The sequence below is a fragment of the Bidens hawaiensis genome, unplaced genomic scaffold, assembly GCF_021521415.1.
Source record: "Bidens hawaiensis isolate Kalapana, Puna unplaced genomic scaffold, B.hawaiensis_p1.1 tig00016852_1, whole genome shotgun sequence".
In the NCBI taxonomy this organism is placed as follows: Eukaryota; Viridiplantae; Streptophyta; class Magnoliopsida; order Asterales; family Asteraceae; genus Bidens; species Bidens hawaiensis.
This window is the reverse complement of record NW_027492556.1, coordinates 387,417-399,485: the sequence shown is the minus strand read 5'-3', so window position 1 is coordinate 399,485 and position 12,069 is coordinate 387,417. Positions and strand designations below refer to the sequence as shown.

Below are 12,069 nucleotides of genomic sequence, written 5' to 3'. Positions count from 1 at the left end.
TGAGTTTAAGTGGACAACACCGGCAATCGTGGTCAATATGTCGAGCTGTTTCTTGTGCTTTAATAATGTTAAATAATCTGGGAGTTTGTTGTTTTTCACTTGGTTATGATCCTGTGTAGATTTCTTTTTCAGGGAAGAAAAAGGTTCAAATGTGGGGATATTTGATGTGTTGCAAAACACAGTGTTTTATCCCGTTTTGTGTTGTTTTGTGCGTAAACCGTTAACAAATATAACTTGTTCTTGCATTAAATTAAATGTTTGTGTATATGATAGGTCCCATGTTTAAGAGAGCAAAAAAACGAGATTAATGAAGAAAGAATTGGATCAAACGGTATTCGGATGAAGCCGGTATGTGCGTTTTAAGATAAACGAGTCAGAAACCGAAGAAACGAGCAACCAAGACCTGGACGCGCTACGCGACCAGGTCAGTAATCCATGCCCATGCTAAGCGGCGTCCCACATGTCCCCAAGGCGGCCAAGAATGTTCAGGAATCAGCTACCCCATCTATTTTGTCTTCTATTGGGCTTGTGGGCTTGTTTTAAACTATTTTATATTATGAAGGAGGTGTTTAAACATCTATATATGGAGCATAAACCCTATGAACGATTTTTAGACCATTACAGCCATCCAAGACCTGTTCCAGATGAAATACCAAGGAGGAGGAGGAGCCGGTTCGTTATTTCATCACACGGTTGTCGGTTTTGAGTATTTTAACGATTGTGAGTTCGTTTTTGAGTTTTAGACATTCAAACAAGTTGTAATCAGATTCTAATGAACAAGTTTATCATATTTATCTATTTTATCTGCTGTTCATTCATTATGCTTGGCTAAACTTGTTCGAATCACCCAGGTTTGATGTTTAACGGTTGATTTATCACTTTTCGATGCTAATTTCGTGTTTGATTGTTTAGTTATTGTAAAGTTCATAATTTGTGATACTATTCCATGAACCTTGCTGCCATTAGATGTATTTAGGTTGCATGAGCCCCGAGTAATTGATTATTGTATGAATTTGTTTCGTGTAGTCGTTAATTGCTAGTTCGGTTAATACTGAGTGTGTTGATTGATTGTGGTAGACGCGTGCCATTAGAGTTTATGTTTCTTGAATGTTTTAGGTCAGTAGGATCATCCTCTTTGAGTTGGACCAAAACCTTAGGGGTTAGCTTATCTCTCTGCTTTAGTTGATTTAGTTACCCGTTGCGAGACCACGTGCGGTTTTCTAGCTATCGACTAGGTTAGTTTGTAAGTTGAGTTATTTTATCCTTATTGTTGAATTACCCCTATCTTCCTAGATTTGTAGTTAGCTCGAGCCTTAGTGAGGATTGTAATATTGATACGGATCAGGCGTCGAGACTCTCTAATGGGGGGGGGGGGTGTTGTGGTTTAAAAAAACACAAGAAAGTTGCCGTTTTAAAAAATAATATATATATATATATATATGTGTGTGTGTGTGTGTGTGAATTAACGTATAATAATCGCTTGACTGGGATATAAAAATCAGTGAGTGTTCAAGTTAAAAAAAACAAATTCGTTCAAATCAAATTCCAAAACCTAAAACGTTCAAGGATAAACCCTAAAACGTTTAATGATAAACCCTAAAATGTTTAAGGTTAACCCTACTACTTTTAAGGTTAAAACCTAAGCGTTCAAGGTTAAAACCTAAAATATTCAAGCTTAAAACCTTATACTTTCAAGGTTAAAACCAACTATTCTCAAGTCAAAAATTAATTCGATTGAAGATCCAGATGTGTTTGTTCAGATGAATTGATTAATTTGACAATATATTAATGATTTCGAGATCATGTGATATGATTCATGATAGCAAAAGGTTAACGTGTCGTATACCATCCTGATGATTGAGGCACAAATCGAACATCACGGAAACATAAATTAATATGGGAAATAGATCAACTACCTGGAGAATTAGTTCAAAGCTTGAACGGCGATGAATTTCGACCCTAGGTGAGGAGACAGCGACGATGATAAAAGATTATTGTATTGGATCTTTTATATATATAACTAGAATTTGATCCCCCGCGTTGCAGGGGTGTGTAAAATTGTTTATTCACACATCCACTTTACTCGAAAACATGAAGACACGTCACCGCCACCATCATTCTCGGTCATCGTCTCCTCTCGCGTGACAAGTAATTATCATTAGCCATTAAGAAAACCAAATGAAAAGTAAACGTAAAACGTTGCACCGTGCACGATGTGCCATATTGACCAATAACATAAGAAAAAACAATAAGTGTTAACACGACATTCGTTAGATACAACAAAGCAAGATAAATAAAACAATCCGAAAGAATATTAAAAAAAACTAAATTTATCATAGTTTTAAATTGTATTAACTTTTATGAAGTTCAAAGAAAACAACTTGAATTTGATAAAAACTAATTGTGGTTATATTGAACATTTGTATTTAAAAATAACACACAAAAAGAGACCCATCAAAGGGTCAAACTTGAGACATACAACTTCACACCCGACCAAACTTATTATCGCACCAATTAAACTCTATATTAAAAGCTCATTTGTGTTTTTATATATATTAAAATCAGTTATGTTAAATAAACAATACTAATTAAAATTAGTAAAGATAATCACAAAAGTTGAAGTAAATGTTACATACAAACACCGTTATACACAATTCTTCCAAAAGTTTTCTAAAATCTATACTATATAATAAACAAAACTTTCTTATTGTCACATGTCATCACCATATTAATCCTTACAAAATTTTCCCTCCTCTCTCTCATATTAAATACATTTATCTTTATTATTAATAATTTTGTATTTTAAATTTTCCTTCATCTCTCTCATATTAAATACATTTTTTTCTTTTTAATTATTCAAACTCTTAAAAGACAAATTAACTATTGAAGTTCTCAGTGACGTTTATGTTAATTTAAACGACGGGTTCTTTAACCGGTTAAAGTATCAAACATGGTTCAAGTCAAAACAATTTATTATTAGAATGGGTTCGATCCACGGGTTGGTTTAAAAAAGTAGTCATTTACAACATTTTTTTAATTTGTTATTTAATCAATCTAGCATCATTTATGTTAAGTTCATCATCTTAAAAATCCACAAAAATATTAACACTATACTACATGTTTTGGTTTTTCATGCGGTAAAGACAACTTCTTACCTTTGGAATACAAATGTTAAACGTTAGCACACTGTTAATCAGACGATAAATTGACTTTGTATATCCTTATATTCTTCGTATGGTATCTATCAGACATAAATGATACGTTACAAGAAAGTATTAGTTTCTTGACTTTTTAAATGACCTCAAAATATAAGGTTGTTAAGTCATAGGTTAGTTTTAAAAGTTGATGTTGAACTGATACTGATTAAAATATTAAGTAGAAAATTGGTAATTGCAATGAAATTAGGCTACATGTGAATATACAATATGATTACCGTGCTATAAAAGCCGAAATCATATCCGAAATAATATTGGAACTCATAATTTTAATTATTAATTTTTAAATCCTACACCTTTAGATAAAAGTACTAATTTTAAAGAATGAAATTTTCACTTAATTTTTGTTTGGAATGAAGATTAACAAAATCGAAGGTCAATCATTGTAGATCGTTGGTTTGTTTTTTAGACAATTTGTTTTAACTCATGACCAGTTATTTGTTGCATTATCTAGAGTTAAAATCAGAAACAATGTGAAACTACTAAGTATTGAAAAACAACTAAAGTTACAAATATTGTGTATAAGAAATATTTAGAGATTTATAAATTTTCTATTTTCATATTGTATAGTGTGTAATTTATTATACCATATAATATATCTTTATATCTATTGAATATATTTTTTTGTATGTCACATTATATTATTGTTTAAATAAATTTAGTTATTCTAACCCGTGTGCTAGTATATATATAAATATAAAAATAAAAATAAATTAACCACGGTTAAAAGGAAGGGAGTTTGACCATTAGTCTGGTCTGGTAGGCGCTGTGATGTATGGTAATAATGTCTCCCTCCTCCCTTAAAACCCCCCACGTATGTATGTATGTATGTATGTATCTCTCAACACAACATCCCAAACACCTTAACTTAACTTAACTTAACTTAACTTAACTTAACCTCTTTTCTCTCTCTAGATCAAATTCAATCGCCGGCCAATTGGATTCAACTATGCCGCCGGCGTTGACTATGCTTCTCCAGAACCATGACCTGCTGCTCATACTCACCACCTCAGCTGCCGTCCTTGTAGGCTGCTTCGTTTATCTGGTGTTCAATAGATCCAAGTCCGGTAAGCAACTCGAACCGCCCAAGATCGTTGTGCCCAAGCGACACGTGGAGCCTGAGGAGGTGGATGACGGTAAGAAGAAGGTCACGATTTTCTTCGGCACTCAAACCGGAACCGCTGAAGGCTTCGCTAAGGTACCTCAATATAACTAACAAAGTTATTGCTTTAAAAGTTTTATTTTATTTAAATTCAATTTGACCTCTTTTCTTTTGCAGGCGCTTTTCGATGAGGCGAAAGCAAGATGCGAAAAGGCTGTCTTTAAAGTTGTTGATCTGGTCAGTCTTCACTTTAATTGTGCCGAATCGGTTCAATTTAGGATAGATAATAGGAATTGAATTGAATTGAATTGAATTAATGTGTAGGATGATTATGCTGCGGATGATGATGAGTATGCGGAGAAGCTTAAGAAGGAGACTTACGCCTTCTTCTTCCTCGCTACGTAATCTTCTTTCTTTCGTCTTTGTTTAGACTGTTTTAGAGTGTAGATCCAATTAGGTGAGATCTGTTTAGAGCTGGCAGGTGGTGGATTACTGATTGAATGAAATTTGTGTGGTGTAGATACGGAGATGGTGAGCCCACGGATAATGCTGCAAGGTTTTATAAATGGTTTACTGAGGTAGGTTAGAAATGCTGTGGATTGAAGTTATGAGATTAAGATCTAGGGTTTGATTCCGTATTTGGTGCTGTTTGTGTAGGGAGATGAGAAAGGCGTTTGGCTTGAAAAACTTAACTACGGTGTGTTTGGTCTTGGTAACAGACAATATGAGCATTTCAACAAGGTGAATAATATATCATAAACAAATATGATGCTGCTGCCTTTTTGATGACTGTGTTTAAACTAATAATTTGTGAATTCCTGTCATTGTGTGTCGTGTATGTAGATTGCCATAGTGGTTGATGAGGGTCTCACAGAGCAGGGTATGTTTATTTGCATACTGTTTTGTCAAATACTCAGTTCATGCTGATTTTCATTGATTGGATGTTTATTGTTTTCGCCATTTTCAGGTGCAAAGCGGTTTGTTCCAGTAGGCCTTGGTGATGATGATCAATCAATTGAAGATGATTTTACTGCATGGTATTACTAAGAAATGGTAATAGTATATTGATAAAAAATGTGAATTTATGTAACATTTTATCAAATGTTCTTCTTCAGGAAAGAGTTAGTGTGGCCCGAATTGGATCTGTTGCTTCGTGATGAAGATGACAAAACCGCTGCTACTCCTTACACAGCTGCCATTCCTGAATATCGGGTCGTGTTTCATGACAAACCTTCTGAAGATCATAGTCAAACTAATGGTCATGCTGTTCATGATGCTCAACATCCTTGCAGGTATAATAAATAATAACTTAATGCTATCTTCTAATTTCCAACTTAATCACATATTCACATCCATATAACCTAACTTGTAACTCTAAATTGTTTTAAAGATCCGATGTGGCTGTTAAAAAAGAGCTTCATACCCCTGAATCTGATCGGTCATGCACTCATCTTGAATTTGACATCTCTCACACTGGACTCTCGTAAGTTATTGACTTTTACAGTATTATTATTCCCATTTTTCCTACTAAATATTAATATTTTTGTATAATCTTTAGATATGAAACTGGGAATCATGTTGGTGTGTACTGTGAAAACCTAACTGAAGTAGTGGAGGAAGCAGAGAGACTGATTGGATTACCAGCAGATACTTATTTCTCTTTACACACAGATAATGAAGATGGAACACCACTCGGTGGACCCACATTACAACCGCCTTTTCCTCCTTGCACTTTAAGAAAAGCATTGACCAATTATGCAGATCTGTTGTCTTCTCCCAAAAAGTCAACTTTGCTTGCTCTAGCTGCTCATGCTTCTGATCCCACTGGGGCTGATCGGCTTAGATTTCTTGCATCTCGGGAGGGCAAGGTCTGTAATTCCTTCATATCATTATTCATCATCACTTGTTCACTTGATATTCTTTATTTATTTATTTATTTATTTATATTTCTGTTTAGGATGAATATGCTGACTGGATTATTGCAAAGCAAAGAAGTCTTCTTGAAGTCATGGAAGCTTTTCCGTCAGCCCGGCCTCCGCTCGGGGTTTTCTTTGCTGCTATTGGTCCACGTTTGCAGCCTCGATACTACTCTATTTCATCTTCTCCAAAGTGAGTAAATTTATAAATTTCAATCTATATGCTAAAAAGATTACTCAAATTAATTTCATGTGGTTAATGGATTATTATTATTACAGGATGTCACCCAACAGAATTCATGTTACTTGTGCATTAGTTTACGAGAAAACTCCTGCAGGCCGTATCCACAAGGGAATCTGTTCAACCTGGATGAAGGTACTTCAACAGATTTTAAAAGCTTGAAATTGTTAATTAGTTTTAGTTTGTTGACTAAGTTTGGTGGTTTAATTTAATTATCTCAGAATGCTGTGCCTTTGACTGAAAGTCAAGATTGCAGTTGGGCACCTATTTTTGTTAGAACATCAAACTTCAGACTTCCAGCGGACCCAAAGGTCCCAGTTATCATGATTGGTCCCGGAACGGGATTGGCTCCGTTTAGAGGTTTTCTTCAAGAAAGATTAGCACTCAAGGAAGCTGGAACTGAACTTGGGTCATCTATTTTGTTCTTCGGTTGTAGAAACCGTAAAGTGGTAATTTCAATATTCAAACTATATATAAACTTTTTATTCCTTTTAACATTAAATCTTAACTTGTATACATTTTTTAAAAAAAATTAGGATTTCATATATGAGAATGAACTGAACAACTTTGTGGAGAACGGTGCGCTTTCTGAGCTTGATGTTGCTTTCTCGCGTGAGGGTCCAACTAAAGAATATGTGCAACATAAAATGACCCAAAAGGTAAAAAAAAGATAAAAGAATGAGAAAGTGCAATTTATGTACAGCATCCTTTTATTAAATAATATTAATTGTTATGGGACTTGCAGGCTTCGAATTTATGGAACATGCTTTCCGAGGGAGCATACTTATACGTGTGTGGTGATGCTAAAGGCATGGCTAAAGATGTACACCGTACCCTTCACACCATTGTGCAAGAACAGGTACCAGACATTTGACTTTATTTCCATTAATATTTTTTTTTGTTTTTATATTATAATGGCAATTATTAGGAATGGGGTAATGTTGACTAATCAGATTTTAGATGTGCAAAGTTGACTTTTTGGTTTCAATTATGTCAACAAGCCCGACAAATTGGAAAACAAAGAATGTGGAAATTTGAAATCCTAAATTACTTCTATGTAACTGCATAAATAATGAATCAAGTTTAAAGAAAATTAGAATATGTTTGTTATTATTTTATTCAGTTTATGGGCTAAACATGATCGGTGTATAATTTGTTTCGTGCATTTTCAGGGAAGTATGGACTCGTCTAAAGCGGAGCTGTATGTGAAGAATCTACAAATGTCAGGAAGATACCTCCGTGATGTCTGGTAATGAATAAAAGCAAAATAAAGAAGAGTGAGGGGAATTTATGAACAAGTATAATTTTGATCCTTTATAGTCAGTCAGTCAGAATTTGGAATTCTTTTTTCTACATATTCTTTTCTTCTTGTAATTTATAAGGCTAAATATAGCTAGCTACTTATGTAATGTTGTTATACAAATCTTGTTTCTTGTTTATCCAAGTGTTTATCATGTTTATTTCAAGAATAATAATATATATTTACACAGGAAACAGAGAAGAAAATAATAAAACGATTTATATATCAAAGTTAAAAGTCTTCTATCCATATAACAAGCATACTACCGTATCTTTAAAGGCTATGCCTTTATAAGAAAACAACAATGAAACTAATTTACATTTTTGTAATGCAGAATTTATTAGTAGTGACTGGTGAAGTTTATATGTTATTGTCTTATATCTTTTTTTGATTATGAAACTTTATGCTTAACGTCAGTTTAGTTACAATACGAAAGGAACCGATTTATGTAATCACTCTTATATAGCTCGTTCAAGAAACTCCAAACTAACAATCGCCTGTTGCCACCCAATTCGGAGAGTCTACATAGACTACACTAGAGGGAGTGGCACTGGCACCGCTATTAATCTATGGGTCCATAGTTTCATTTTGTTATTAACTCTTCAGAAGAGTGACCAGTGATCGATCACACATCTGACCAGTGATACGACGAAAGTGCAAACACTTTACTTGCACCCGTTGAGACACTTGAATGAGATACAAGAGTAACCGGAAACCCAAATGGTTCAACACAATTTGAAAAACATTTGGCACCTCAAATCATTTCTAATGCTTATAAGTTCTACACTTAAGGGTCTTTATTTATATAAATATACCTAAATACTGTTTTAAAAGTTATTTAGTGAAGACTGATGTCTTAAATTTTCATTCTTAAGAATTCTTGAATTAAACAACTGTCCTAAGAAGTCAAAAGTCGTGGCAAAACATCATAGGTGAACCAAATTATCAACGCACGTTCGCATACTTACCAACAACATGAGTCGTACTTTGAAAATCATCAAAAAAAGCAGCAACATACTTTCACTTTTTGACAATTATAGCAACGTACTTAAAAGTTCACCTCATGGTTATGAATGTCAAATAAATGAAAGTGTCAGCAGCAAACAATACTGCCACTGTATCCAACAATAAAATATGATACAACGATAACTAAGACACAATTTCAATCACCTTAAACACGCCCTAGGTTGATTTTGTTGCATCGGTAACGGAGGAAGACCCCATTCGGCCGGGTCAAAATCCAACAATGAACTTAAAACCTTATCTGCAGTTTCATGAAAAGAGCTATCCAGTCTCGGATCTGGAACCATGACCACAGACCTGCATTTTAATTACAGATTCGGGATTAACATACTAACATACTTAAGTCATAAAAAATAAATTAAAATTAAAGCACTTACATTCCAGCATTCTTAGCTGCAAGAACTCCCGAGGGCGCATCTTCAAAAATAAGAATCTTGGAAGGATGTACTGCTTCACCCTGTTTCATCCACATAATTTGAAACAAGTTTGTCAACAACTAAATTATTATTATTATTATTATTTCAAGAAAAAAAAAACAACGGTTTTGGAAATAGATTTACCTCAAATCTTCTGGCAGCTGCAAGAAATATATCAGGTGATGGCTTCCCTTGTTTAACTTCCGGATCATCTCCCATCACAATATGATGCATCAAAGAAAATATTTCACCGTGTCTTTGTGTTTTCAATGCAAAGTGCCGTTTATGAGTGCTGTCATCACATATACGGTCGGTTAATGATTGTTTAAACTTTTAAACTTAATATTTAGTCATACATACCCTGTTGCAACACAAATTGGGACTCCTGAGGCGTGCAGATGTTTGATTAAACGGCTTGCACCTACAATTGGCGAATGAAAATTTAATATATATTGAACTGTGATGCTGATTTTAATTCATAATGAAGAATATGACACCTGGCATGAGTTCACTTGTGGGAAACATTTCCTCAAGCATAGATTCGCGTTCGATTAGAAAGTCTTCAGCAGTGAGTGAATCGCTAATTCCAGTTTCTTCAACGAACACACGTGCAGCCTCGATTGCTTTTTTTCCCAACATCTTTGCCTTTAGTGACCAATCAAAAGTTTTGTTGAATCTTGAAAGTATAATCTCTTGTACTTCTGTATAGAACTTCTCAGTATCTGCCAACACAGCATTCTGTATGATTCTTTTTAATATCTAAGACATTAAAGTATGTAAAAAACAAATGACCAGAAATAAATTGTTGGTTTCTGACATGAGAAACATACTTTTATCTATTAGGAGACAAATATCAGTTGAGAAACAAGTTGTTTCTAACAGAAATGATCTTTTAACTCATTAGACGATCAAGTTCTGAACTTGATGAAGATGATGATGCCATCATCAGTTTGTGGGTTAAAAGCCATCAGGATTATGTGTTCTTTTACAAGGGTTTTAGTGATAATGATCCGTTTTTGTTGGATCTTCAAACAGAAGGGCAGTTGCAGCAAATGATTCAGTTTCAAAATTGACGACTTCTTGCTTTAGATCCGAGGTTTGGGTACATATAAACAACATGTATGTTTGGCCCGTTTATTTATAAATGGCTGACTTGAGTTCTGTTTGATCTTAAACGGGTCAAATCCAACAAGGTTAGCTAAAAGGGAAACTGGCCTAACTGGTTGAAATTCCCTTAAAGTGGCATGCAACCTCCTATATCACGTTGTTCAAAGATTTTAATTGATGGAGAAGAATTTTTTATTGTTTTTTGTCAATGCTGGCCCGTTTCAACCCAAGTGTATCATACATTCATATCACCTCGTCAAATGAACTTGTTTCCCTCTTTATTGTAATAATGTTGTATTATTCTTTTTCAATCCTTGAATTATATTAGTTTATGCTTTGCATTTTACTTGTTACATCACTACATGTTGAACAACTAAAGATCTTCTACTTTGTATTACTGAAGTTTATATCATTGTGTTATTAAAACAACTCTTTCAGGAAAGAAAAAACAAAGGGAAAATTCCCAATTTAGTCCAAAATAGGAGAGAGAATACAAAAATAGTCCAAAATTGATTTTAATTACCAAACTAGTCCCACCAAACTAATCGGGAACGTGAGATTGGGAATCGTGACTTGAGTTTTCGTAACCAGTCACAGATTGACACGTGTAAAGGTGACATGAAAGTTGCAACCAAATCTGTCTGAGCCGATAGTTTTCTAGCCAAAATCTCTTTCTCATAAATTCATCTCCTCCGACGCATTTCAGGTGAATTTCATCTTTTTTTGCATAAAAAGAAGAGTTGTCAGAAAAGACGAATTTTGTTACAAATTATTTAAATTCGATGGTTTTTAAATGAAAGTTATCTATTTTTACATAAAAAGAATAGTTCTTTATAAAACTTTTTTGAAAATCATATCCACCACCTAGCACCACCATTCACCACCACCACCCACCGCCATCATCAACCACCACCACCCACCGCCATCATCAACCACCACCACCCACCGCCATCATCCACCACCACCACCTCCCACCGACATCATCAACCACCACCACCCACCGACATCATCAACCACCACCACCACCCACCTCCATCATCACCCACCGCCATCATCAACCACCACTACACACCACCATCATCAACCACCACATTCCTAACGCTTGCCATATTTTTGAAACTTTTATAAAAATCATCTGAGAGAGATTAAATTCGTAAAAAAAATTATCGTTTTTTTAAACTTTTTTGAAAATCATCTAACAAGACAAAATTCATTGGAAAAGTATTAGATGTGCTTGCAGGTAACTAACTGGAACTGATAATGACTTGTGTACTATTCACAAAAATCAAACGCACAAGATAACCTATTTATTTAAGATCAATCAATCAATCTTCAAATTCATGAAACTTACAAGTCGCAATTAATTAATTAATTAATAGATCTGAATGTGTATATATATAAAAGTATGGTTGAAGGCTGTGACTAACCGAGCAAAAGGCCGTCCATGTCAAAGATGACGTGAGTAATTGACTTGTTCTCCTTCTCTGCCATTTTTAATACAGAAGACCGCGATTGAGATTGAAACTGGAGCTTTGTTTTGATACTAACAGAGGATCTTCTTGCTGTTGATGTAGGCGTTTTAGTAGTAACTAAACCCAAGATTTGCCACTTATTAGGTTTAAAATCATGTCGATATTCTCGTTTCATAAAACCAACAACAATAATAATAATAATAAATAAATCAAACGTCATTTTTATTATATATGCTGCTCCTAGATTTTAATTTTATTCCCGGGTTGTTTTACATCA

General features: G+C 34.3%; 2 protein-coding genes across 2 annotated transcripts; one reads left to right on the top strand and one right to left on the bottom strand.

Moving 5' to 3' along the window:
- The first annotated feature begins 4,115 nt into the window (after positions 1–4,115).
- On the top strand, positions 4,116–7,911 carry LOC143552363 (NADPH--cytochrome P450 reductase 2-like). Its single transcript, XM_077042606.1, has 16 exons — positions 4,116–4,413; positions 4,495–4,554; positions 4,642–4,718; positions 4,838–4,895; positions 4,975–5,058; positions 5,161–5,197; positions 5,285–5,354; positions 5,433–5,609; positions 5,708–5,800; positions 5,876–6,185; positions 6,275–6,426; positions 6,513–6,609; positions 6,696–6,923; positions 7,011–7,133; positions 7,220–7,333; positions 7,647–7,911. The coding sequence occupies exons 1-16, from the start codon at positions 4,165–4,167 to the stop codon at positions 7,725–7,727; spliced, it is 2,010 nt and encodes a 669-aa protein (XP_076898721.1). The 5' UTR covers positions 4,116–4,164; the 3' UTR covers positions 7,728–7,911.
- An 854-nt stretch (positions 7,912–8,765) lies between these two features.
- On the bottom strand, positions 8,766–11,820 carry LOC143552357 ((DL)-glycerol-3-phosphatase 2-like). Its single transcript, XM_077042601.1, has 6 exons — positions 11,748–11,820; positions 9,711–9,935; positions 9,574–9,634; positions 9,358–9,505; positions 9,175–9,254; positions 8,766–9,094 (listed from the first exon to the last, which is right to left on the bottom strand). Exons 1-6 carry the CDS (start codon positions 11,809–11,811, stop codon positions 8,941–8,943), a joined length of 732 nt encoding a protein of 243 aa, XP_076898716.1. The 5' UTR covers positions 11,812–11,820; the 3' UTR covers positions 8,766–8,940.
- Between the last annotated feature and the right edge of the window lie 249 nt (positions 11,821–12,069).